Here is a 24,868-nt window from a genome sequence, read left to right on the forward strand (position 1 = left end):
GGAGAAGATGTTAATGTCATTAGTAAAGTAAGGAAATGAGCACTCTTAAACCATGTCAAATCCAACCTTTATGGGGGAGCAATTGAGTAATACATGCCAACATTTTTTCTGTTTTTACCATTTGACCAAGTCGCATCTCACCTTAGGCTTATCCTCAGTTAACAGGACAAGAACATGAAGATGTGAGTTCAAGCACACTGATTAAGATGTTTAATAAAACCATGAAAGCTGTAAATAAATTAAACGGGATCTGGCTAAGTATTTATGATAAAATCCTTGATGAACACACCATAAGACCACTGAAAATGATAACACAGTTTCATTCTTTAATGACACAAAAAGGTGTGTGATGCAGTATTATGTGAAAAAATGCCTTGCAGCATTGTGGGTATAATATAAATGTCTATAACAATGGTGTCTTATTTCCATATCTGTAAATACAGCTTAGAAAGCAGCTCACTAATACATTCACAGTAGTTTCTTCCAAGGGCAGCATTATGAGAATAGCATGCTTTTGCATTTCTGATTGCTTTTATGATCAGTAAAATAAAGCTGCAAAAAGCAAAATAATAGTGACAAACATTTCAGAAGCTATATATCATAGAAACTCAAGGAAGCTAAAAACACCCCCAAAATTTAAGAAGATCTTTTCAGTAGAGGTGACCATTATTCTTTTTGTTGTTGTTGTTAGGATTTACTTATTTTTATTGGAAAATAAGATATACAGAGAGGAGGAGAGACAGAGAGGAAGATCAACAGCCGGAGCTGAGCCAATCTAAGCCAGGAGCCAGGAGCTTCTTCCAGGTCTCCCACGCAGGTACAAGCCACAATCAGAGAACTTGATGGGAAGTGGGACCACCAAGATTATAACTGGTGTCCATTTGGGATCCTGGCACATGCAAGGCGAGAACTTTAGCCAATAGGTTACCACGCTGGGCCCGAGCATTATTCTTAATAGCTCCAAAGTCATATTTAATAAGGAAAGAATCAAATCCTGTATGTATCATTCTATCTCTCAGGCTCAATGGGTTATATTCTATATCGCACTTGAAGCAGAAATGTTTGCCACCCAAAATAGATAAGGTTATAAAACCCATCAAAAGTGATAATCTTCAGAAGATTTCAAGAACCCAAGAAAGTGAGATCAAGAGAGATGTATAAAGCTTGTTTAGTGTTCTGGGGGGAAAAAGGAATCAAATGACTGTAAAAATATCAGCTCCAAAAATACCAAAAAGCTTCAAGTAGGGAAAATAGCATGAAAGTTGGCACAGGGATGTCAAAAACCCAGTGTCAAAGAGGTTTTGAAAAATTGGTCGTGCGTCACCCATCATATGTATCCAAGATCACTATGAAGGAGGCACATTTCCAAGAGTAATGGAAAGTGTGTTACTGTTCCAGAATCTCTTCTTAGTCATTGATTGGTGATAGGACGTTAATGGGAGAGTGTTCTCATTCGTTTTATCACAGATGTTAGAATTCTGCCCTCAGAAAGGGAAGCGAGGGGCAGAGGGAGGGAAAGCTAACAGCCAGTTCATTGCTAATTCCTGTTGTATAATTGTCTTTTCTTCTCACCTCCAGAAAAAAAGCACGCAGAGGAGCTACAGCAATGGCCAAGTTGACGGAATCCATGAGTGAGTAATCTGTCATTTCCTGACTATTTCGGTTTGACGGGAAAACATGGAATTGTACGGGATCACACCTGCTCGTGGTTGCCTGCCTTGTCTGCTGCCTTGTAATAAGCAAGGTCTGTGTGGATGTTATGTTACACATTATGCAAAATTCATCTTGCTTGAGGTCAAATGTTCCACTCAAGCTGTTTCTCAAGGTTTGGAGATGAAGAACAGAACTTAATCTTGTTTGTAGCAGGGCAGTGGATGTGGAGCCCATAGTCGTTTCCATTTGAACTTTAGGGAAATTAGCGAATGTCAGGTTTTCTGTGCACATGTCCCAGGGACCAAACAATCTAAAGGGAGAAATGAATGATGAACCATTGTTGAAACTTCCAGATGTTGTCAGGAAATTTCAAACCAAACTTAAAAAATGAGTACTTGAGATGTAAGGAGCTTGAGATGATTTATGTCCTGAATCAGTGTTATAATGCTCTAAGCTCTTAAGCTGCATAAACAGGATGCACAATGCATTTTTAATAGGAAAGGGGATTTAATTATAATAAATCCTCCTACAAATGAGAAATGCAATTTCTTCTGTTGACGTTTGAATATTAAAGACAGTGTAGATAAGGAAGAAGCAGACAATGCGCATGCCTTCCTTGAACTACCTGCATTGCTCCTGGTGATAGATTTCATGTGTGAACTTATGGGAGGTTTACAGACAAATCTGCATCACCGTCAAGGCTGTGAACACCTTATTAAATTTAGTCTGCAGAATTAACCATTCATCATTCCAGCATTTAACTCCATGCTTGCATCCTCATTCTATCATTTCCCAAATCAGGAGACTGCTGAATTCAAGCAATTCTCTGTAATACCACCAGTGAGTCTTCATCCTCAGTATTTTCCCTTCTCCATGTTCCATACATCACATTCCCTTAATGTCTAAGCCCAAAACTTCTATGTGATTTCCCGTCAGTCCTGACTGTATGCTAAATGATGGCTCAAAAGGAACAGTTAAAAAAAAAATAACTTCAGGACTCAAAACTCTCTCTTCTGCACTTATTTCTGGACCGTCTCCCACCGTGCTGTCTGCTCTATCTTTCTTTTCTACCTCTAGTCTTGCGACTGAAACCGATTAAAAGAATTTACTGCTTGGTTTAAGAAACCCAAAACTGCTTTTCCATAAGTGAAAACATCTCAAAGCCATTGGAAGTGTTGTTCTGAGACCTCACGTCAAATAGTGAGGCTGCCGGTGACCTGTTAAAGGACGGAGACTGTGTTATCCATGCACAAAGTAAGGTCGTGGTCGACATCAACTGATGGGTGCTCCACAGAAATGCACGCATTTCATCCTAACTTGTGCCCGGGGCCAACAGCACAAACGCCCTCACAGGTCCCTGAGTGACAGAAGAAAAACAGCAGCATAAAGACTAGCATAATACTCAGTAAACTGAGTCCTAAGCGTAGGAGTAAATTGAGCCAGATAGTGTTGTACAACACCTGTGAGACCAAGGCATCCTTCTGTTAGAAACTGATCTTCTGGTTGAGTGAATATTATTTTTTTAGCCCATCCAACTGTAAAACATTGCAGGTATTGCAATGGGCACTGTTTCTGACAAAGCTATTTTTCCTGCCTCTTAGATGCATTCGTGTGGGAGCTCTTCCTCTGATTACTGAGTTGTTTGTTCTCTTTTGGATTTTGCTCTGCTGTTAAAGTCTTTGACTTATAAATCCATTGTCTTAAAAGAGAGGTCAGTGTCAAAACTAAATTCAAAATCTTTGTGTAGACAAATGAGTATAGCTATTCTTCTAAGTTGTTTTGTCTTTATAGGAAAAGAAAGTCCATAGATAGATTCAATTTGTAAGTATATATAAAATTTGAGAATAGAACTTTGGATCACACCATACATAGCAGTTCATTAACCCTTACAAGGGGTCAGTGTGTGGGGAATGCTGTACCTCTTGCCAGTGCTATGAAATACTACTCGTGGGGTCCAACTTATATTTCATTAAAATTAATTTGTTAAAATGATTCATTAAAATTAAATTCATTTATAATGAATTATACGACTACATGAGCCATTCTATTTAGAAAAAATCCTCAAGGAAATACATATACAATTCTATAAATAGAACTGATGAATTGGGCTGAACAAAATATTAACAGAATTACCCTACAATGGATAGAAACATCAAATCCATGGCCAGTGGAGCCAAAGGACCTAAACACAAGCGTGAAAGCCCAGGACATGGTGCTTTGAATAGGCTTCTAGAGCAGTCAGCACTTGGCTTGGTAAGCTGCCAAGCAGAAGCCATCTGGTTACCAGAACAACTCTATGTTTAACTGGAACTGGATAGTAGCTCTCCTTGTTTCACTGTGCGTATCCAAGTGCTGTGGACGGTCAAAGCAATCCCCTATAGAGGATTCAGGGCATCTCCTTGACCTTCTAGGGTGAGGAGTATTTGTGTCCATTGTGAGACATTCATCAACCACCTCAAAAAAGCAACCAAGAGCTGTCTAACTGCTCAATTAAAAACAACTTTCTTGAATACATTAAAGACACTCTTGACGGAATACCTTAAAAGTTCACAGAAATGGAATTAAAAGATTGTTTTGGTGCAACTAAATCTGGAAATCCACATGTACTAGGGCTCTTTCCCAAGCTCAAGAAGATGCACCTTATAAACAAGTTGCATCGATTTCCAGAGTTTTCACAGCAATTCCTTGTTGAAACTGCCCTGTAGATTTTATGCCCCGTTGTTGAAATGAGGAGGTGTATGATAAGGAAAGAAAAACTACAGAAAAAGCAGGGGGGAAAACGGAGGTGGAAGAAGCCAAAGTACTTCTAAGAAAAATTACTAGGGATAAAAACTACACATATAATTATGTATGTGTAAATATTTATATACATGATTTTATATGTGTGTGTATATATATTGTTTTCATATATGTGAAAAAGGCACCAAGAATGCTTCAACGGGAGGAGAATCACAAGGGTCAGGGGCAAACAGACCAAAGAGAGACAGAGCATCACAAATAGAGAAAGATTCCACCAAGTCTGCTAACGAGCAAACAACACGCTTGGCGTTAACCCCCGTGGACTTGCAACCTTTCAAAGGCCATTGATTTCTTGGCACTGCCCTTTGAAATGTTAATCTCTATTTGCAACTTCAACGTGGATATTTTCATACTTTGGCCACTAGACACCCTGTTCCAATTGGGGCAGCCAGAAAATCCACCCTGGAGGAAAGTCGTTCTGTGTTTGCCAGACGGAAACCATCACTCCCCTGACTGACAGAAACCAAACTGAAAGCCTGGCCCCAGAGGAGTTCCCAGCCCTGTCCACACACAGACATCTATCCGCAGAGGTGATGCTGGCACAGGCTCTGTCCTGAGCCCTGGGATCTGAGTCAGGCTGTGACAAGCTGGAGCCATCCGCAGTCATGCCAACAGCAGGGGGTTCTGGAGCCATGGCCCCCTTCCTGGATACCTTTGCAGATTGTTCTTACATGAATGTCTTAGGTGCTGCTGTGTCACCCCACATCCACCCCAGAGCTCCTGGAAGCACGCCTTTTAGAATCTAGCAAATCTCAACACGCGGTTCCATTAAGCCTCGACATTGCAGCGGGGTTATCCCGCCCTGGGCATGGTAACTGGGTTGCGATTTAGCACCATCACTCCAGGCTACTGGTTCCTCTCCTGGCCCAATTGTGTTCTGCTCATGTCTTGGACTTCACACTTTGTCTATTTCCCTGTCTCAGTCACAGGAGAGCTAAGTCTCACTGCATCAGTAGGTGGGGGCTGTCATGCTGCAAATATTGTAGCCACTGGACTGGCTCTTCCTCTTTCCATCTTGCTGGCCTCTGGAGCACACTGGCCGCAGACTTCAGGCAGCCACAGCTTCGTTGAAGTCGCTGCACCCTCTGTAGCACCCCTCACCAGCTGTGGTACCCCAGCTGTTCCCTCCTGCACAGTACACGCTAACATCTCAGTGAGACACACCTGTGTGGAAAAGAGCAGCCCTCCCCAGTCTCACTTGCGAACAGGTGGCAGAGCTGCAGCTCTAGCCTGCAAGCCCAAGGGTGAATCCCATGCGGCCAGGGAGAGTGCGTGGTTCCTTTCCTACCCCAAAGGAAGGCCCCTTCTCTGAGGCCTGTGGTGGTCGTGGCCGTCTGCTTTAAAACACAGGGAATCCCTCCTACGTTTCAAGACACAGCTCAGACTTTACCCAGATGTGAAATTTTGGTGTCAAGTGAAATGAGGAACGAGAACCAATTACAATCATTGCACATTAAATTAGCTCTATTAAAGCGAAGTGCTTTTTAATCATTTATTCGCTCTTGTATGGAGTGGCTATTATAACTCCAGTATTGTGGAGGGGTAGAAAGAGAGGAAGGCAAGTCCCAGCCTGCACCACTGTGCAGTATTTGGGGGCTGCTGGGGAGAGAGAAGAAAGAGCTAAAGCTGGGAAACACGCTCTCGCGGCAGCAGCTGAGCAGTCATTGCCGCATGTAGCCTGTCCCCACAGGCAAGCAGGGTTCTGTGCCAAGCCGCTGATGGCAACATTATTGCCAGGCAGGGACACAGCCCAGGAAAGACGGAGATGAGAAAGAGCAAAGCATCAGTCATTTATGAGGGGCTACTGGGAAGGGTCCAGTCCTAAATGGACAATGAGCAGCTTGGGTTTTCTTGTGGGTTTGAGGCAGCACTCGTGGTGTGTAAGTGACTAACCATTTTCGAGCAGCCCCTTCACCCTTATGCATCAGGGGCCGATCACAGGCTGGGGAAAGGGAAGTAGGAGCCAGGAAGCAGTAGCTAGGAACGCAGATGAGCCAGGAGACTGTGGGGCCACATGATGGAGGACCTGAAATGCACTACAGATTAAATGACCAGAAGGATTTGGTGGAGGAGGAAGAAGGTTCTGGAGATGGAAACTGCATATACAATGAGCTTAGAGGAGGGCCTGGCCAAAGCTTCCACGAGCTCCACACTGGTCTCGGACTTGAATGTACTGAGTTCAGCAATGGTACATGGGAGGGACTGACCTGCATGGTTTGGGGCCAGGTTTGGTGCATAGTCAACATGCCTCAAGGAAAGGATCCCCTACTACTCCACATGGGGCAGTTGTGGGTGCATCAGCACTGCGAAGCTAAGCCATGCTGCAGTCTTAGCAGCACCTCACATATAATGCACACACGTACACAGGCCACTCGAGAACCCTGGGCAGTCATCTCCCGGGCACACTGGGACACAGCACAGAGACCCCTACAGTCGATGTCTCCATCTCCACCTGTCACAAAAGATGCAGGAGGTAGCACATTGACACAGCATCTTAAAACTGCATACAGAGTGGCACAGGTCACTCTGCTTGAGGCAGCCAAAGAAACCAATAGCCACACGTAACTTGCAGTGTGGAGGGACACAATTCTACCCTGTACTGGGCAGAAGGAGGCTGGCCAGGCTAGGCCAGAGAACTGCACTGCAACACTGAAAGAGCTCGGAAGGCAGCCCCCGGTCAGGGACATAGCCACTCAAGGGCAGTGGCAGGGTCACTTGCCACTGCCCTTGCCCTGTTTGATGGACACTGGAGCCACAATGAGATTGGATCACTGTAGGAGAGTGCTCCAGAGGCCAAGAAGAGGAGGATAGGAAGGCCTGGATCCTCCCTCCTCCTGAATGTCCTGGCTGCCAGCTGAACCCGGTTAGTCAAGTCCCTCTGCAAGTTAGTTGAAAGGGCAACCTGCTGATATGCAGTTGAGCAAGGGAAATTGAGGCAGGGACTGGGGACACTGTGGCTACAGGGGCACAGGGAAACCCTAGTATCCATGAGAGTTGGATGCAGTTCAAAAACACCTCACTGCTGGGAGAGAGGTGGGGTTTCAACAACTGAGGCTAGGAACCTGAGAAAAATGAGAGTATGGATTTCTGGCTTGTGTGGGGGCTATTGATTGCAAAAGCAGATTTGCAGAGAGAGAGAGAGAGATTCCATCTGCTGGCTCACCAAATGGTTGCAAAGGCCAGGGTTGGGCCAAGTTGAAGTTAGAAGCCAGGTGCTTCTTCTGGGTCTCCCATGTAGACGAATGAAGAAAACCTAAGACTTTGGGCCATCCTGCACTACTTCCCCAGGGTGCAGTGGCAGGGAGGTGGATCAGAAGTGGAGCAACCAGGACATGAACTGGCACCCATATGTGATGCCAACATGGCAACTGGTAGTTTAGCCCATAGTCCACTACAGCAGCTCCAGATGTCAAATTTCTGGATCTCAATCCGTTTGTCTTGTGACCTCAGAACTCCTGACAATGAGAAAATGGAGGGGAAAATGTTTCCTTTTTGTATTGAACCCATTGGGTCCATCCTGCTTGCTAAGCTCTTCCACCCCCCATCTTCTACTGCTGGGAGAAAATGTCACACTGGATGGCCAGGATCTCTGGGACAAGTGCAGGATGTTAACACTGCCCACACATCCTCCCACAGAGGAAAGCACAACGGACTCTGCCCCTTCTGATCACTCAAGTCTGCGTCATGCTTGTAACCCTGGCAGGTCCTTTGTGACTTTTATGTAAGTGAGCTGTGAGCAGCCAGTCTTACAGAGTTACCGACTGGGGCCACAGGGCCCTTCAGCAGGAAAACTCAGACCCTCACGGCCAGGGCCCCATGTCCCTCAGTTCCTCCTGGCTGCATAGCTTTATAGTCCCCTGCTGTCCCTGTCATTCGTCTCTTCTTTGCCTTCCTCCTCCATAGTGAGCATGTGTCATTGTGACCTCATCTCTCCAAGGCTTTCTAGATAGCTTCCCTCCTTTCTGGCTAAAAGTGCATGTGGATGAGCTGCCGATTCAGGGGAGCTACAGGCCTCGGTGCCCTGGCAGCCGAACTGATGTACGTGCTGGCCTGCATGTAAGTTTTGATTTTGATTTTCAGGCACAGGTATCAACAGAAGAAACCATTCACATAGGTTACCTGTGTTTTCCAGTTAGGTCTGGAAGCCCAAGGTGGATTCTCGCTTGGACCCTCTGCAAAGTTGCTTACTTTTCTATTTTTCCCATAAAGATTAATTTATTTGAAAGGCAGAGAGAGAGAGAAATTTCCCATTGGTTGGATCACTCCCCGAACAGCCACAGTGGCTGGCATTGAATCAGGCAGAAGCCAGAAGCAAGGAACTTCTTCTGGGTCTCCCATGTGGGTGGCAGGAGTCCAAGGCCTTGAGCCATCTTCTGCTGCTTGCCCAGGTGCATATCAGGAAGCTGGATCAAAAATAGAACAACCTGGACTAGAACCGGCACCCATATGGAATGCCAGTGCTGCAAGCTGTGGTTCAACCCCCTATGGCAGAGCATAGGCTCCAGGCTGCTCCTTTTTCACTTGGAGACCCACACAAACCTACACAAGGATAATGGCTGTGTAGTTGAGGTTGCAGGCTTATGCAGTTGCAATTAGTGACCCTGGCCCAGAGGTCACTGTAGCTGAAATGGACAATAACTCTCATGCAGTTGAGTGCCTGGATCATATCTCCATGCAAGCAGGCTTCCTACCCTGTCTGGTCACCCAGTCTTCTCTCATGTCCCTCGCAGTGGGCACATTCTTGCTGCTGTGTCTCCATGTTCTGCATTCTCCTGCTGGGACCTTTACCTCACGGCCAGCTCCAGATAAGACTATGAACCCCTCCTCCCTTGCCATCTCCTGAACCCTCGTGTGGCTCCAGGAGTCTACTGGTAGCCACATCTACGGGTGCACAGAGCAGCAAAATGCCTGCGTGCCTGCCAGGCTCATTGTACCTGACACCAAGTTCTTCCCCATCTTCCTTCTGTCATCGCTTGAAGATCCCAATGACCCTCCCTTGGGACATGTCCCCGACTTGGCCTGTGAGATACTCACCTTTGTGACCTCCCTTCCACCTCTCTGACACCAGGAAGCTCCTGATGGAAGCTTCTTAGTGTGGGTACCCCTGACATGTGGAGGTGGACAATCCTGAGACGTCCTCTTTGCTGTAGGATGCTGAACACCATCCTCCTTGACCTTAGCCCACCAGATGCTCGTAGCAAACTCCTCCAGCTGTGACAATTGGATGTCTTTGAGCATTGCCAAGTTTGCTCTGAGGAGCAAAGTCGCCTGAAGGTGAGACACTGAGAAATCATCACTTTGGATGAAAGTGGGATTAAGAGAGAAGCAGCCACAGTCATGTCTTCCTCTGGAGCTTGCAAGGCACTCTCAGACCCTCCCAAAACCTGCAGCTTCCATTATCAGCCCCATTACACCTGCCCTGCTCTGTTTGTTTAATGCTTAATAGGAAAATGGCCAACCTGAACCACTCCTGAGGGCCCTCGGGAGCACCTGTCTGCTGAGCTGCCTGACTGCAAAGACAACCAAACTATTAGTATTTTTGTTTTATTGATGATGCAATTGAGGCTGTGAAAGAGTACGTGGTTTTTCCAAGGTGATGATGTTCAAGGGGAGAGGGAAGTTCCATGAATTCAGGAACTGATGGAGGCAGGAGACTCGCACGGGGATGGGGCAGGCAGATTCTGAAACAGCTGCTACTGTCTGCTGGAAGCTGGAACCAGTGTCGCTCTCTCCAAATCAGCAGCTTTTAGGACCTGCCCTATGACTTTGTCTGACATCCCTGGAATCGTCGCCTCTCACTTCACCAGCAATTTCTGGGCCATCAGGCCTGTAAAGCCAAGTTCTGGGGCAGCCTCCCAGCCTGCTACCCCTGCCCCAGGTGCCCCATCGCAGGCCCATGAAGGTCATGGACGAGGCTCTCCATGGGGCATTGGGTTGCAATTTGCTTCTTTGTCCTTGGGGATTGCCAGGACTTGGATCTTCTTTCATGTTCCACTGCCTTCAGGAAAGACATTTGTGGTCAAGACAACTAGAATGAGTCACCTTGCTACCAACCCAGTTTGGCAAACCCAAGCCTGCAAGCCCCAGCCATGTTACAACCAGCACCCGCCAGGACCCACTGGCTCCTAAACCCTCCTCAGCACCCACCAACAGCTGTGCTCCCAGCCCCTCAGCCCTCTTTCCAAGCCAGTAGAGGTTTCCCAGGGGACACTAGGAGCCCTGGTTTCTGCCTCCGATCCAAATCAAGAACCAGTTCCCAGAGAGAACAGGAGCCACCCCCACCCCTACTTGCCTTTGCTCCAATCCAAAGGAAAAAGTAAACAAACACATTTTTAAACCCTGCTACCTCATGCTCTCTCCACGCTTTCCCTGCCTCCTCCCACCCACTGCCACCCATCTCACCGTCCTCCCTTCCCTCCTCCACAGACTGCCACCTGGCTCTAAGCTGCCTCCCACAACCTGCCACTGGGTACACACTATCTTCCCCGCCCCCTCCCTCAGCTCTGTCCCTCCCCCAGCTGGCATCTAACTCTGGCACAACAGGCTTCACCAAGGCAAGGCAGAGGGCGGGCAGGAAGGTGTCTGCTGGGTGGCATAGGCACTTCAGGCCTACGACTGGCATTGCAGTGCCAAGCATTCCTCTGCACCCTCCAAGAGCAGGGCTTGGCAGGGTAGGATTGCAAACAAACATCCCTACAGGGTCCATGCCCTGAGACAGATTCTTGAGAAAGGAAGTTGGCACAGACAGCCAGTGCCCAGCAGTGGAGTTGAGAAGCACGTGCCGAGCTCAGGTGTAGCTTTGTGCAGGAAGCAGCTGAGCATGCTGGCTTCCGAAGGTTCGGGCTCCCCTAGAAAGCAGCTGCACAGGTGGAGAGGGAGAGGTCTGCCATAACACAGCCAGGGGTGTTTTCCCACTCTGGGGAGGCACCTGCTCACAAACTTCTAGCTAAAGGAATGAGCATTTTACATGCTACAGCCTCGGGTCTCACGTTCTAACCCAGCCAAAGGGAACAAATCTAATCTTTAGGCAGTTTTCTTAAGCAGTCTGTCACCCTCTGTTTTGCTTGCACAAGGCTGCTCTGCACCCCCACTTCCAGCCCCCTCTCCCTCTTGAGGACGCCTGTCAGCTGAACCAGCCCACAAGCTCCCTGAATTTGTCTGGGAAGGGAAATCTATGGGGCATCAAGTGCTGGGGCAGGCGGGAAGCAGGCAGAACAGTCACCTCCCAGAATGGCTGCCCTCAGAAGGAAAAACCTTGTGGATGCAGTGAAATCATAGCTGTGGCATTTGTGCTGTGCTTTTCTGCGAGGATATGCCCTTTCTCACAAGTTGTTAAGTTTCCAGCTCTGAGGGGATGGGGTCTTGGTGTGTAAATACTACTCCTGAATATAGCTCCCCTGCCTGGAATCAGACATAATAAGCGCTGGGTGTAGCCCTTGTCACATGAAGCACATTAGAATGAACTTAAAACACAGCCAGGACTGGGTCTTACTGCTACTAGCTTGTCTTCCACCTGTGAGGCTGCAGGTAAATCATTTAATCCCCCTTCTCTAAGTTTCTGCAACTGAGCATTACAACTGATACACAAAAGGCTAACAGCTACGTGCAGACAAGCTAATAGGCATTTTTATGTATATAACAGTGTGTTAGTAATTGCATTTGAGTAGATGTGTGTGTGTATAAACGAGTAGGTACATTGAAAGCTAGCACACACATTAGATACATATTTATATATGAAATGCTAACATATAATGCATCTAAAATATTTAACATAGCAACCATTACACATCAGGTACTCAAAACAAAATTTTGAAAAGAAACATCGTTTTCTCCCACACCACATTTTACCAACTATTATCAAGTCCATATAAGAATACTCATATTGTCAAGTCATGTCACTTTATAAAATACTCTCTGTCTTAAAGACCCAGGAGTTCTAGTGTGGCTCTATAATTTCAGCAGTTTGCAATAGGTCTTAAGCAATTGTTGTTGACTGATTTTACTGCCTTGGGAATTGTAATATGTGGCACTTGTCTTCTGAAGTAACTTTGTTCGGACAAATAATCCTGACCCTCACCCTGGAACTGCAATCATTACTGAAGAGTCTACCTATGGTTTTGCTTGCTAACATCCAGTGATCTTTTCAACTCAACATTTACACACTTCCTGCTCGGTGCCAGACATCTCTCTGGAGCATGTGCAAGTTTTGGGGATATATACCTCCTGGACATATGTGGTCCAGCTGCAGAATCAAAAGAGATAAAGCCACATTTCTGGAAGTTAAATCCAAGTCAATCAGAATTCCCTTTTGGTGGCTAGGGATTTTTTTCCTAACCCTAACCCTACCCATAGTAGGGCTTATTTAGTTGAGATTCTTGCTCCTGTCCTCAGCAAGAAGTGTCCCAGTGAAGAACCAAGGGAACAGTGGGCTGTAACTCCCAAGTAACCCCTTACAATATCATCCTGCCTTTCATGTTGCTGAGTGCTTTCAATGCCGGTCATCTCCAACAGGCCCACCCTCCCTAAGGCAATGGAGATGGTCCAGCATTGTAGTGTATGGATTAAGTCACTGCCTGTAGCACTGGCACTCCTTGTGAGCACCAGTTCAAGCCCTGATTATTCTAATTCAGTTCTCTGCTAATGTAGCTGAGAAAGCAGCAGAGGATGGTCCAAGTGCTTGGACCCCTGCACCCACGTGGGAGACCTGCATGAAGCTCCTGGCTCCTGGTCTCAGCCAGAATCCTGGCCACTATGGCCATTTGGGAGTGAAACAACAGATGATTTTCTCTCCCCAGCGCTCGCGCTCTCTCTCACCCTCTCTAACTCTTCTTTGTAAATAAATAAAATAAATCTTGAGGGAAAAAAGACAATGGCAAGGGAGAGAAGTCTAGAAAAAACAACATCCAGGATCCTCTCCCACTGTGCCTCTGCCTCATCTCCTTTCCTTAGTTTCACAGGAGAAACAGTTAGGAAGCATCCCAGACTCTCCCTCAGGGTCCTTTCTCCATTATGTCCAATTGCATTTGTGAATTTGTCTCTATGATTATCAAGGAAGATACCAGTTCTCTGAGTAAATCAAGACTTGTGTTTCTCAGAGTCATTTTACACAACTCCCTCCTGTACCACTTTAAAAACCATCTGAAAGTTTTTACACCTAAATCGCAACAACCCAAGCAATCCATAAGCATTTATCAGTAGGCACCATGGACCGGTGGGGAAGTGACAGAGAAGCAGGCCAGTTCCCAGGGCTGGCAGAAAATGTTGGACACCGTTTTGGACAGGACAAGAGCCATCACAGGGAAGTTCATAAAATTCCAGCTGAGTGGAGTACACCCACAGACTCAACCTTCCTCTTTTTTAAATCAAGACCCGTATCAGGTGAAATTCAGGTCACAACAACCCCTTTCCTGAAGGAGTCCTGACCTGATGGTGCCACCTTTGCCTCCTGCCTCTCTGTATTAGAAGGATGACAATACCACTGTAGGGATGAGCCTGGAGACACTCATTGTAAAACAGTGAGGGAAACATTTGCACATATTGTTACTTAATTCTTGTTGATAGTCAGGGAGAGGTGGCTTAACACTGAGGCCAACATTTAAAAATGTGGAGCTCCTTTCTTGGGAAATCCAGAAAGACTGAGAAAGCTGGGCTTTGGAGAACAGTCAAGACGTGGGTGTGAGAGCACAGCACATTAGGGGAGCCCGAAGAAGGGAAGACTGGGATGAGGATCCTTAGGAAAAATAAATGGAGGCACGAGAATCCAGGGCACATTTTGCCAATGCTGGATTGTTTTTATTCCATTTCATCAGTGATGAATATATAAGCTTTGTACGTATTTGTGAGGTACGTACACTGTTGGAAATACAATGCCCCTCTACTTATCAACTTGTCTCAGTAAAGCAATAATCAGTGGAAAATATTACAGATGAAAAATGCCTTTGATCCCCTACCCTACCTCCTCATTCAGTACACAGCACACTACCAAGCACAGGTCATCTGCCTCATAACCACAGAGCTGGCTGACTGGCGACCACACTCAGATCACAGAGTTCCAGCCTAGGAAAGCTCCAAAACTCAAAAGGCAACACGTGATCTCCTCCAATGGTGTCCCTGCAATCTGTGGGTGAAGTCAAGGCCTAAATATGATACCTGCACTCCAAACCGCAGTGCAATGCTATCCTGATCCTTCCCTGCATTATTGAAGCGTAACAGACCCATAGGATTGTGTGAATTTGGGTGAACAATGTGCCATTTGAACATACATGTCCACAGTCGGAATTGTTTTAAACAAGCTAGATCACGTATCTGTCGCTTTCTAAACTTGATGTTATGGTGAAAGCCTATGTCCCGTTGTGCAATGCACCACGGCTAACACAGTGATACCATGCAGTAACTCTCCAAAACGCGTCCCCACCTCGCTGTGACTTGTGCTCTCTAAGCTGCATCCCCCACGCCCCTCTCCCTGTGACTGGCAGCCTCTACCGTCCTGTCTGCCTGTTTGTTTTGTTCCAGTCATGTCAGTAAGATCATGCAGCATTGTTCTTTCCCTGCCTGGTTTATTTCACTTAGCAGAAGCTGCTCCAGGTTCATTCGTGCTGTCAAAAATAGCAAGATTTCCCTCTTTTTGTCTGAGGCCAAATAGCTTCCCATTCATCCATCAGTGACATTCAGGTTGATTCCAAACTTGCTGTTATGACTAATGCTCCTGTGAAAACGGAGGTGCCGCATCTCTTCAGCACATGGTTTCATATTTTCGGATATCTGTATATACCGCCTACAAGGCTTGCCAGGTGATTCTGTGTTCGGTGTTCGGAAGAACCCCTGTACTGTTTTCCGTAATGGTTATACTAATCTGTATTCCCACCAATTTTGCACAAGAGTTCCATGCCCTCCACATCTTTACCAATATTTACTCTCTTCTGTCTTTTTGATAATAGCGTGAAGTGGCATCTCATTATGGTTTTAATTTGTTTCCCTAGTGACTTGGGGTGTTCAACTTTGGTGATTGCTGATCACTTCGATATCTTTTGAGAAGTATCTATTCAGTTCCTTTGCTCAACTTTTAATTGCTTTGGTTCCCTGTAGTTGAGTTGTTTGAGCTCCTCCTATATTTGGGGTTAACCTTTTATTGCAAATGTGATTTTAAATTTCCCCCCATGATGTAGGTTGTCTCTTTATTTGTTGATTGTTTCTTTTGCTTCTTAGTTTGATGTGATGTCTATTGTATGTTTTTGCTTCTGTGATTTTGGTATCTGATTCAATAGCTCATCACTAGACCAGAGTCATGGGGCTTTGTCCATGCTTTCTTCCAATAGTTTTATAATTTCTTGTGTAAGTTTTTGTCTGAGTTGAATTTTTCTATGTTGTGTGCTAAGGGCTTCCAGTGTTCCTAGCTCAGTGTGTTGAAGACACTGCTTTACCTGGGGTAAATTTTTTTTTTCAAAATTAGCACCTCTCACAGATCAACCAACAATAAATCTACTCTGATGGTTGATGTCTGTTTCTTTGCCTGTACCGTAGGGTCTGTTTTATTACTGCAGCTTGTAGATAATTTTTAAATCAGGTAAGGTGATGTCTTTGGTTTTGTTATTTTTCTCAAAATTTCTTGGAGTAGTACACAGATTTTAGGGTTTTTTTTTCTGTTTCAGTAAAAAAATGTCTTTGAAATTCCAAAATGGATTACCTTGAGTCTATAGACCACTTTGGATAGTAAGGACATTGTAATGACCATTCTTTCTTAGTCTGTGAACACAGCATATTTTTCCATTCATTTGCGTCTTCTTCACTTTCTTTCAGCAGTATTTCAGTTTTCAGTATACAGATATGCCACCTCTTTGGTTAATTTTATTCCTGATTATTATGCTATTGTAAATGGGATTGTTTCCTGGACTTCTTTTTTAGTTAGCTCACTGTTAGCATGTATAAATGCCGCTAACGTTTGCTGTCTTCTCCCATAGCTTTGCTAAATTCAGTTATTCTGACCATTTTTGAGGAGTATTTTGGATTTTTCTTTAAATAAAAGCATGTCATCTATAAATGGAGACAGCTTTGCTTCTTCTTTCTCTAGTTTGGGTGCCTCTGGTTTCTTTTTATTGCCTAACTGCTCTGCTGTGGCTTTGAGTACCCTATGAAGAGATGGTGAGATGATGTGTCCTTTTCTTATTGCTGAGCTCAGAGGAAAAGCTTCTAGATTTTGCCATCATATATGTTAATCGTGGGCTTGCTATTTGTGGCCTTTCCTGTGCTGAAGTCTGTTTCTTCTATGATCCCTGAAGAGTCTGTTTCATATAATGATGATGAACTTTGTCAAATACTTTTTCTGCATCTATTGAGAAGATCATACGATTTTCATTCTTCATTCTACTAATGTAGTGCATCACATTCGCTGATTTGATTAGATTGAACCAGGAAAACCCCAGAAATGAATCCCGCTTGATTGTGATGTATAATCTTTTTAATCCGCTGTTGAATTCACTTTATTAGCATTTTGATGACGTTTTTATTGAACCTAAGTTCACTAGGAAGGAGTGGCCTATAACCTTCCTTTCTGTTCACATCCTTGTCTGGGTTTTGGTAACAGGGTTTTGCTGACCTCATGAAGCAAGTTTGGAAGTTTTGCTTTTGGCATGTTTTGCAGAATTCATCGTTGGAGATCTGGATCTCAGAGTAGGCAGGTGTAGAGACCTTTCAGAAGCCAGGCCTAATCCTGGATTAACAGGTCATTAGAGATGCAACACTTTGAAGAGATTAAGAGAGTTCTGCTAAGACTTTAGGTTTTCTCAGAGGAACAAGGTGCTCTAAAGATGCGGTCCTCACCCCGATCCACGCTGTGGCTTCCTGTCGCCTTATGTGTTCTCTCTGTCTCATGTGTTCCTGCCAGCATGCAGTGAACCAAAAGGCCCTCCCTGAAAGCTCGGTCAGAGAGCTGCCATGCTTGCACTTTCGCCATCCAGCACCAGGAACAAAACGACCCTCTTCTCCTCATCAAGCATTCTGTCACATGCATTTCGTTGCTGCAGTGAGAAACTGGCAAGTGCACTCCTTGAACATCTTAGCAACCTAAACTTGGTTCTTCCTTAAAGGTGTGCTGAGATTCACCAGCAAGATCTGGTGCTGGCTTTCCATTGTTAGGAGGATTTTGACTCTTGATTTAATCCTCTTTACATGTTATTGGTCAGCTCGGAGTTTCTACTTCTTCATGACTTCATCTTGGTAAAATATAGTCTAGGATTTGTTCCATTTCTCCTAGGTGAGCCAATCTGTGACATATGGTAATAACTTTTAATAACTCTGTGTGTCTGCCATGTCACTTGTAATGTGTTCCCTTTTGTTTCTGGTTTTATTTATTTGAGGCTTCTCTCTTTTGCTTGGTCTGACTAATGGTTTGTCAAGTTTGTTTACAGTTTGCAAAGAGTAATTCAGTTTCATGAATCTTTCCTATCGTTTCCTAGTCTCTGTTTCATGTATTCCAATTTACATCTTCATTATTTCCTTATTTCTACTGACTCTGGGCATTGTTCTTTGTCCAGTACATGGAGGTGTACCCTCATTTATTTGAAATTTCTCTCATTGTGTATTGCAGCCATTTTTTTGCTGCAAACTTCCATCTTGCTCCATTTGCTGTTGTGTAATGAAAGGCTGGGTGATTTATAGAGGGATGTTGATTTGATTTATGAGTCTGAAGCTACAAGCCCAAGAACATGGGGCCAAAGTCTGCTCAACACATGGTGAAGGCCTTTCTGCCCCATCACATCATGGTAGATTCACATGTGGAAAGGCACAACAAGTTTGCTATCAGTTACAGCCGTTCTTCCTCTTTTCAAAAGGCCACAGTCCCATCATACGATTCCTAATATCCTGTCTAATCCCAGTCAACTCTTTTTTTTTAATATTCATTTATTCATTAATTACATTGTATTACATGACACAACTTTATAGGTGCTGGGATTCCCCCCCGACCCCAAACCCTTCCCCCATGGTGAATTCCTTCACCTTGATGCATAACCACAGCTCAAGTACCGTTGAGATTCCCTAATTACAAGCTCACACCATACAGAGTCCAGCATCCCACTTGTCCAATTCAAGTTCAACGGTCTCTTAGGGAGGCCCTCTCAGGTTTGAAGGCAGAGCCAGCAGAGCGTCACCTCGATCAATTAGAAGCTCCAACATATCATCAGCAACAGTCCAGGTATGATGAGGCTGGTGCAGAGTCCACTGATTGACATAGTCCATCTTAGAGTTTCCCCTTGTCCAGTTTTCCGCTGGAAGCATATAGCTGAGGTGGCTGATTGATCTACTCCATTTTCCATCTTTTCTTGGTTAATGCTTTGATTCCTCCATTTTGTTCAGGGGAATCCCCTAAGAAACTTTGAGGCAATTCCCAGTCCAGGCTCCTACATGTACTACTAGTAAGCACATTGCCTGCCACCGTCCATCACTCCAATCAGCTGGTGGTTTTGAACCCTGGGTTGGTTCTATTCTGAGCCCCAACCTCCATTGGAACCAATGAGTATCGCAGCTCTTCCCGGCTCTGCCCATCACACTCTCGTCCCTCACCTAAACCGGTGGGAGGTGTGCTGGTCAGGTGTTGCATTCCCTACTGGCACAGGCCATTTCACCTTGGCATTTTGTGTTTTGTACTGTTTTTTGTTTGTTTGTTTGTTTGTTTTGTTTGTTTCTTTGTTTGTTTTTATCGCAACCAGACCCGGCCAGGCCCCCAGACAGTTTCAGCACTTGGGCTTGCCAGTGGATGATGTGAACCGACTCAGCCTGGTCTGCCCCAACCCGAGCCAACTGTATGCCAGTGGGTCACATTCCAAAGCCTCTTCTGGGTTATTTACCTCCATGTTTCCTGCGTTTATTTGTAGAGTCAGTGTCCTGTCAGAGGGACTGTTCAGGTTCCTCCCTCCGACTCCTTCCTGGTGTCGGGCTTCACGCATTTCAGCAGGTCCTTCGGCCAGCTCCACTCTTCATTCCATTCTGGTTCCTGCTGTTGAGAGTTTCAGCCCAGCCACGGCTCGTCCATACCCACGTATATCTCATATATGGCTCAGTTGGGGTTGAGGCCTAGCCGAGCCTGTCCCACATCTATCCTGGTCCTCCGGAGCACCAAACTGTGCTGCGGTCTAATCCAGCATGGTGCGTCAAGTTTGAATTGATATTTGTGCCAAGGGATTACAACTGTGACCCAACCAGAACTCAGCCCCCTGCCAGTTCCTGCGCCCCTTAGTGGTAGGCTCCACGTAGCCAAGGCCTCCCCCACGCTCTCCAACCAGGCCTGTTGCCAGCCAGTGTTAAGTATGCCAGAGGTTGCTCTGGGTCAGCCCAGCGGGACCCATAGACTGTCATGCCTCCTGCATAGACTCCACCAGCCCTTCTAAACCGTCCAGTGGGGTCAGAGTTTCCAGGGGATTGGTCCACGCATGCCTCACACATTCTAGCCCCGAGTATGGTTCTCGAATGCCAGTCAATGTCATAGTCCTGCCTTCTGTGACCCCTCTGCTGATCCCTCATCCTATCAGGTAATGGGGTATCCTGCTAGACAAGCCCGGAATTTTGCCTTTTGAGTGAACTGATGTTGGCAATCGGCACTATAAAGTGAATAGAGGTTCTTCAGAAGATTAAATGCCATTGAAAATCTTAAGGTCTAATACACATTCTCAGAGTACTGTGGGTTCAGCATGGAGCGACTCATGCAGCATATCAAAGAAACCAAATTCCAGAACTTCCTGGCCGGGCGGCCAGCAGGCACAGCCTGGTGCCAAATGGCGCACTGGCCGCCCGAGAGCCTCTCACCCCTTGTACGTACGTACGTGGTGGAAAGCTTGGCTGTGTTAGGCTGAAATCGTGGCGGGGACCCGAGTACCCGGGTCACATGGCTGCCCGGGGTCAAGCCGCTTGGGCCCCCGCCTGGATCCTGCTAGCTCCTCCCCCGCTCCAGCCGCATGGCGTGCTGGGGCGTTCCCAATCCGCTCCTCAGGGTCCCAGGACAACCTTCCCACTCTCAAAAGGAGGCCATCAAACCAGGACCCCGGCAAATCGGGAAGCTGCCCGAGAGCCTCTCACCCCATGTACATACGTACGTGGTGGAAAGCTTGGCTGTGTTAAGCTGGAATCGTGGCGGGGACCCGAGTACCCGGGCCACATGGCTGCCCGGGGCCCCCCAGTCAACTCTTAATGGCCTCATATCAAATATCAACACAATCATTTGGGAGATAAGTTTTAGAATATGGGCTGACAGTGTGGCTTAGAAGATTAAGTTGCCACCTGCAACTCCCACAACACAGTGGGCATGGATTCATGTCACAGTGTTCCACTTCCCATGTGGCTCCCTGCCAGAAAGGCAGCAGAAAGTGGTGCAAAGCCTTGGTCCCCTTCACCCGCATGGGAGACCTAGAAGAAGCTCCTGGCTCCTGGTTCAGCACGGTTCAGGCCTGGCTGTTGTAGCCATTTGGAGAGTGAGCATTCTTCCTCCATTCTTCTTCCCTCCCTCTCTCTCTGATTTTGACTTTCAAGTAATAGATAAATCTTTTCAAAACATATTAGAATTTCAGAACAAAACTCAGAGGTGATACTCAAACCATGACAACTTTTCCCTCCTCATTTTTGGTATGTTGTGCTTTTATTTTCACAGAAAACATCTGTCACAGGAAATTTCCAAATTTTCTTTAGCTTTCTGCTTTGATGCAATGGTTATTCAGGAGTGTGTTCCTCCATTTCCATGTCTGTTTGAGTTTTCTCATTTTCCTTCCATCTCTCATTTTTAGTTTCATATGTTTATGGTTGGAAAAGACATGTCAGGGACTGAAGACTCACTGTGAGGCCTCACGTAGTGTCTGTCCCAGAGAATGCCTGCTATGTCCCTGAAAGGAATGTGCATCCTGCAGTTGTTGAATGGAATTCTTCTGTGTGTCTGCTAGGTCCATTTCGTCTCCAGCGCTGCTTCCTTATTGATTTTCTGTCTGGGTAACCTACCCGTTGCCGAAAGTAAGGCATGAAATCTCTCTACAACTGCTTTATTGTTGTCTGCTTTTCACTTAAGTGTTGTTCATGTTGGATACAAATATGTATTGGTAACTGTTAGATCCTGTTGATGGGTTGACCCCTTTATCACTGTGTAATGACCTTCCCATCTCTGCGGCAGGGCAGGACTTGAACTCTATCTTACTCAGCCCTCTTCACTCTTCTGCAGTTGCCTTGTAGTGTTCTGTGTCTTCTCCAACCCCTCACTTTAAGATCATCCCTCCCTAAAGCAAAAGCAAACCTCTGTTTCTTTTTTTTATCCCCTCAGTCATGCCAGGACTTTTAATTCAATGGTTTAACCCATAACAATCAAAGTAATTTTTAATAAGTAAAAACTAACTAGTGCCATCTTAATCATTGCTTAGTAGTTTCTTTGTCCATTCTTCCCATTTTCTTTTGTGCTTTTTTTTTAGTTGAATGTTTTGGTTTCTTTCGCTTTATCTCTTGTTTTCTACTTTTTTATTTTCCTTTAAGGTTACCAAGAGGCTTACATATATTGTATTTACAATATGTCAATTTAACATCATATCAATGTAACTTCAAAGAATATAAAAACTCAGCTTCTCCTCCCATATGTTATGTGATTGATGTCACAATTTACATTTTATATATAATACAGCCATTAATGAATTAGTAGAGTCATGGTTATTTTCAATACTTTTATTTCTAGCTTTTTCCTAGAATTAGAAGTGATTTGGGCTAACATTATTTATTCTGACATTGCAGTATTAGAATACTTTGAATTTCACAGTATTCTTACTTCTACAGGAAGTTTTATAGTGGCTTAGGTTTTGATATTGTTTGCTATCAATCTCATGTTACAACTTGAAGACTCTCCTGTTACGTTTTCAGAAGGCAGTTCTAGGGGAATGAGCTCCTACAGATTTTGTTTCTCTGGGAAAGTCTACCTCCACTTTCTTTCTGAAGGGCAGTGTTACTGAATAGACTTGATTGGAATTTTATATATATATATATATATATATATATATATATATATATATATATATATATTCAGCACTTCATATTTATCATTCAACACTCTCCCAGCCTGTAAGATTTCCACCAGGAAATCTGTCACTAGTCTTACAGAAGAACCCTTGGCTGTGATGAGTCACTTTTCTCTTATGCTTTAAAAACTCCTTGTCTTTGACTTCTGAAAAATTAAGTATAAGGTGTTTTCCTGAGTATGTCTTTATATTTAACCTATTTGTATTCTTAGGGACTCAAGGGTTCGTATATACATTCCCTCTTTCAAATTCTGGAATGTTTCTGTCATTATTTTTTTAAATAAGCTCTTATTCTTGCTTCCTTTTGGCTTCCTTCATGACTCCCACAGTGGGAGATATGATGATATCTCAGAAGTGTTGGGCCTTTCTTCCCTCTTTTTCACTCGTTTTTCTTATTTTTCTTCTTACTTGGTAGCTCAAGCAGCTGTCTGTGATCTCACTAACCCTTTCTTCTGCATAATCAGAGATGCTGCTGAGAATCTATGACATCATTCAATTTCATCATCATGTTCTTCCTCATCATCTTCAGCTCCAGAATCTCTGCTTTCTTCTGTTGGTAACTCTGTCTCCTGTTGAGCTTTGATTTTGCTGATGCATTTTTCCTGACTTTGTTTAATTGTCCATCTATGTTATCTTACAGTTAACTGAGCTTCTTTAAAACAAATGTTTCAAAATCTTTATTAAGCAAGTCATAGCTCCCCATGTATTCAAGGTTGATTGTTGACACCTGTTATGCCATTGAGTCCTGTGTATCCCTAATAGTAGTGATGCTACAGTCACACATTGGTATATGAAGAAGTGAGTGCCTATTCCAGTCTTTATGTACTGGCTTCAGCAGGAAAAGCCATCCAGAGATTTTGAGTGGGAAATTTGGCAGTTTCCGTGGCCAAGCTTATTGCCGGTGTCTTTGGGAAGGTTGTTCTGGGACCTAGGTGAACGAGTGACCTACTGCTTGTCCATTTGGGTCTGGATGACCATGACATGTTTGGAGCTTGGACTGGAGAGCCTGGATCTTAAATGTCCTGGAGCATGAGCTTCTAAGAGGTGACCTCTGACTACTGGTTCTTGGCTAGCCTGGGGCTGAGGGTCTGTAGAAAAGGGCCTGGTGGTAGAGTAATGCTGAATGGTAGATCCATAGGTATCAACCTGGAATTTGGAATTATGTGGGCTGGTGACAGAGCAAGCCTGGAGCTTGGAACCTAGATCCAATTTGGGGTCTTTGGCATGCCTGAAGTCTGTGGGTGTTGACCCAAATCTGTCATCTTTGGTGCTGAAGTAGGCATGGAGGCTGGATCTGCAGGTGTCAGGCTGGAGTTGAATTCCAGGGGCCCGGCCCCGGAATTCCTCAGGACAAGCCTGGAGCTGAAGCCCCAGATGACCTTCGGTGCTGACTTTCCTTCCCTTCCCTCACTCCTTCACAGTTCTCTGTTCAGGCCTTGCTGACCAGGCTTTGTTGCAGGTCAGGTGTCATTATTCTTCCTACCCTTTTTAATGCACCCTTTCATAGTTCTGTGCTTCAACCTGTCACTTTAGTCGCTCACCTCGTTTCCTCAGCTCTTGTGAAAGTAACTTTTGCAGCTGGGTAGTTATTCAAAGTGTTATTTCTTTTTTTCTTCTTAAAAAGGTTTATTTATTTGAAAGTCACAGTTTACAGAGAGAGGGAAAGAGGGAGATGGAGAAAGAGAGAGATCTTCAATCCACTGATTCACTCCCCAGATGGCCACAATGGCCAGGGCTGGACCAAACTGAAATAAGGAAGTAACAGCAAGAGTTTCATCTGGGACTCCCACATGGGTGCAGGGACCCAGGACTTGGGCTATCCCCTACTGCCTTCCCAGGACAGAAACAGGGACTTGGATTGGAAGTGACAGCCAGGATTTGAGGCAGCACCCATATCGCAGGCCAGGCAGGTTTAGCCCACTGCACCACAGTACCAGTTCCTCAAAGTGGTATTTCTACAAAGGGATCAGTGCTGAAAAATCCTCTTCTTCCAACTTGCTAACCTCATTCTTAAGAGCCTCTGTTTGATGTTAATCCCACTAAAACTGTGCTGCCAACAAGAACACTATCTGAATCACGGTTCGAGATTGGTTGGAGCCTCTGGCTGCTAAGCAGAGTACCCATTCCTTACTGAACATCAGATGAGGAGTGGGCTTCTGATGCACTGTAAGGAGACTTGAATCATGGAGGTTCAAATTCTATGATACATTTCCCCAACTCATTAATCTGTGTAAGCCAGTCCAACAAAGCCTCAGCTTCCAATATGTATTGCAGAGAACACCATTTTCCCCTCTCAAGTGAATGCTGAGCAAATACATACTTCTCAGTGCTGAGAATGACATAATTAATGAGGTTCTTCCAACAGATAATCCCCCACAGCACTCCGG

At 45.2% G+C, this 24,868-nt stretch overlaps 1 protein-coding gene across 1 annotated transcript in view; it reads left to right on the forward strand.

The window, feature by feature from the left end:
- KCNJ6 (potassium inwardly rectifying channel subfamily J member 6) overlaps nt 1–24,868 on the forward strand; it is a 253,462-nt gene that overhangs the window by 78,890 nt on the left and 149,704 nt on the right. The window contains exon 2 of the mRNA XM_058661627.1: nt 1,579–1,631. Coding sequence (XP_058517610.1) covers nt 1,607–1,631 — 25 coding nt within the window. The 5' untranslated portion in view covers nt 1,579–1,606. The remainder of the gene's footprint in view (nt 1–1,578; nt 1,632–24,868) is intronic.

This window comes from Ochotona princeps, chromosome 3 (assembly GCF_030435755.1).
Source record: "Ochotona princeps isolate mOchPri1 chromosome 3, mOchPri1.hap1, whole genome shotgun sequence".
In the NCBI taxonomy this organism is placed as follows: Eukaryota; Metazoa; Chordata; class Mammalia; order Lagomorpha; family Ochotonidae; genus Ochotona; species Ochotona princeps.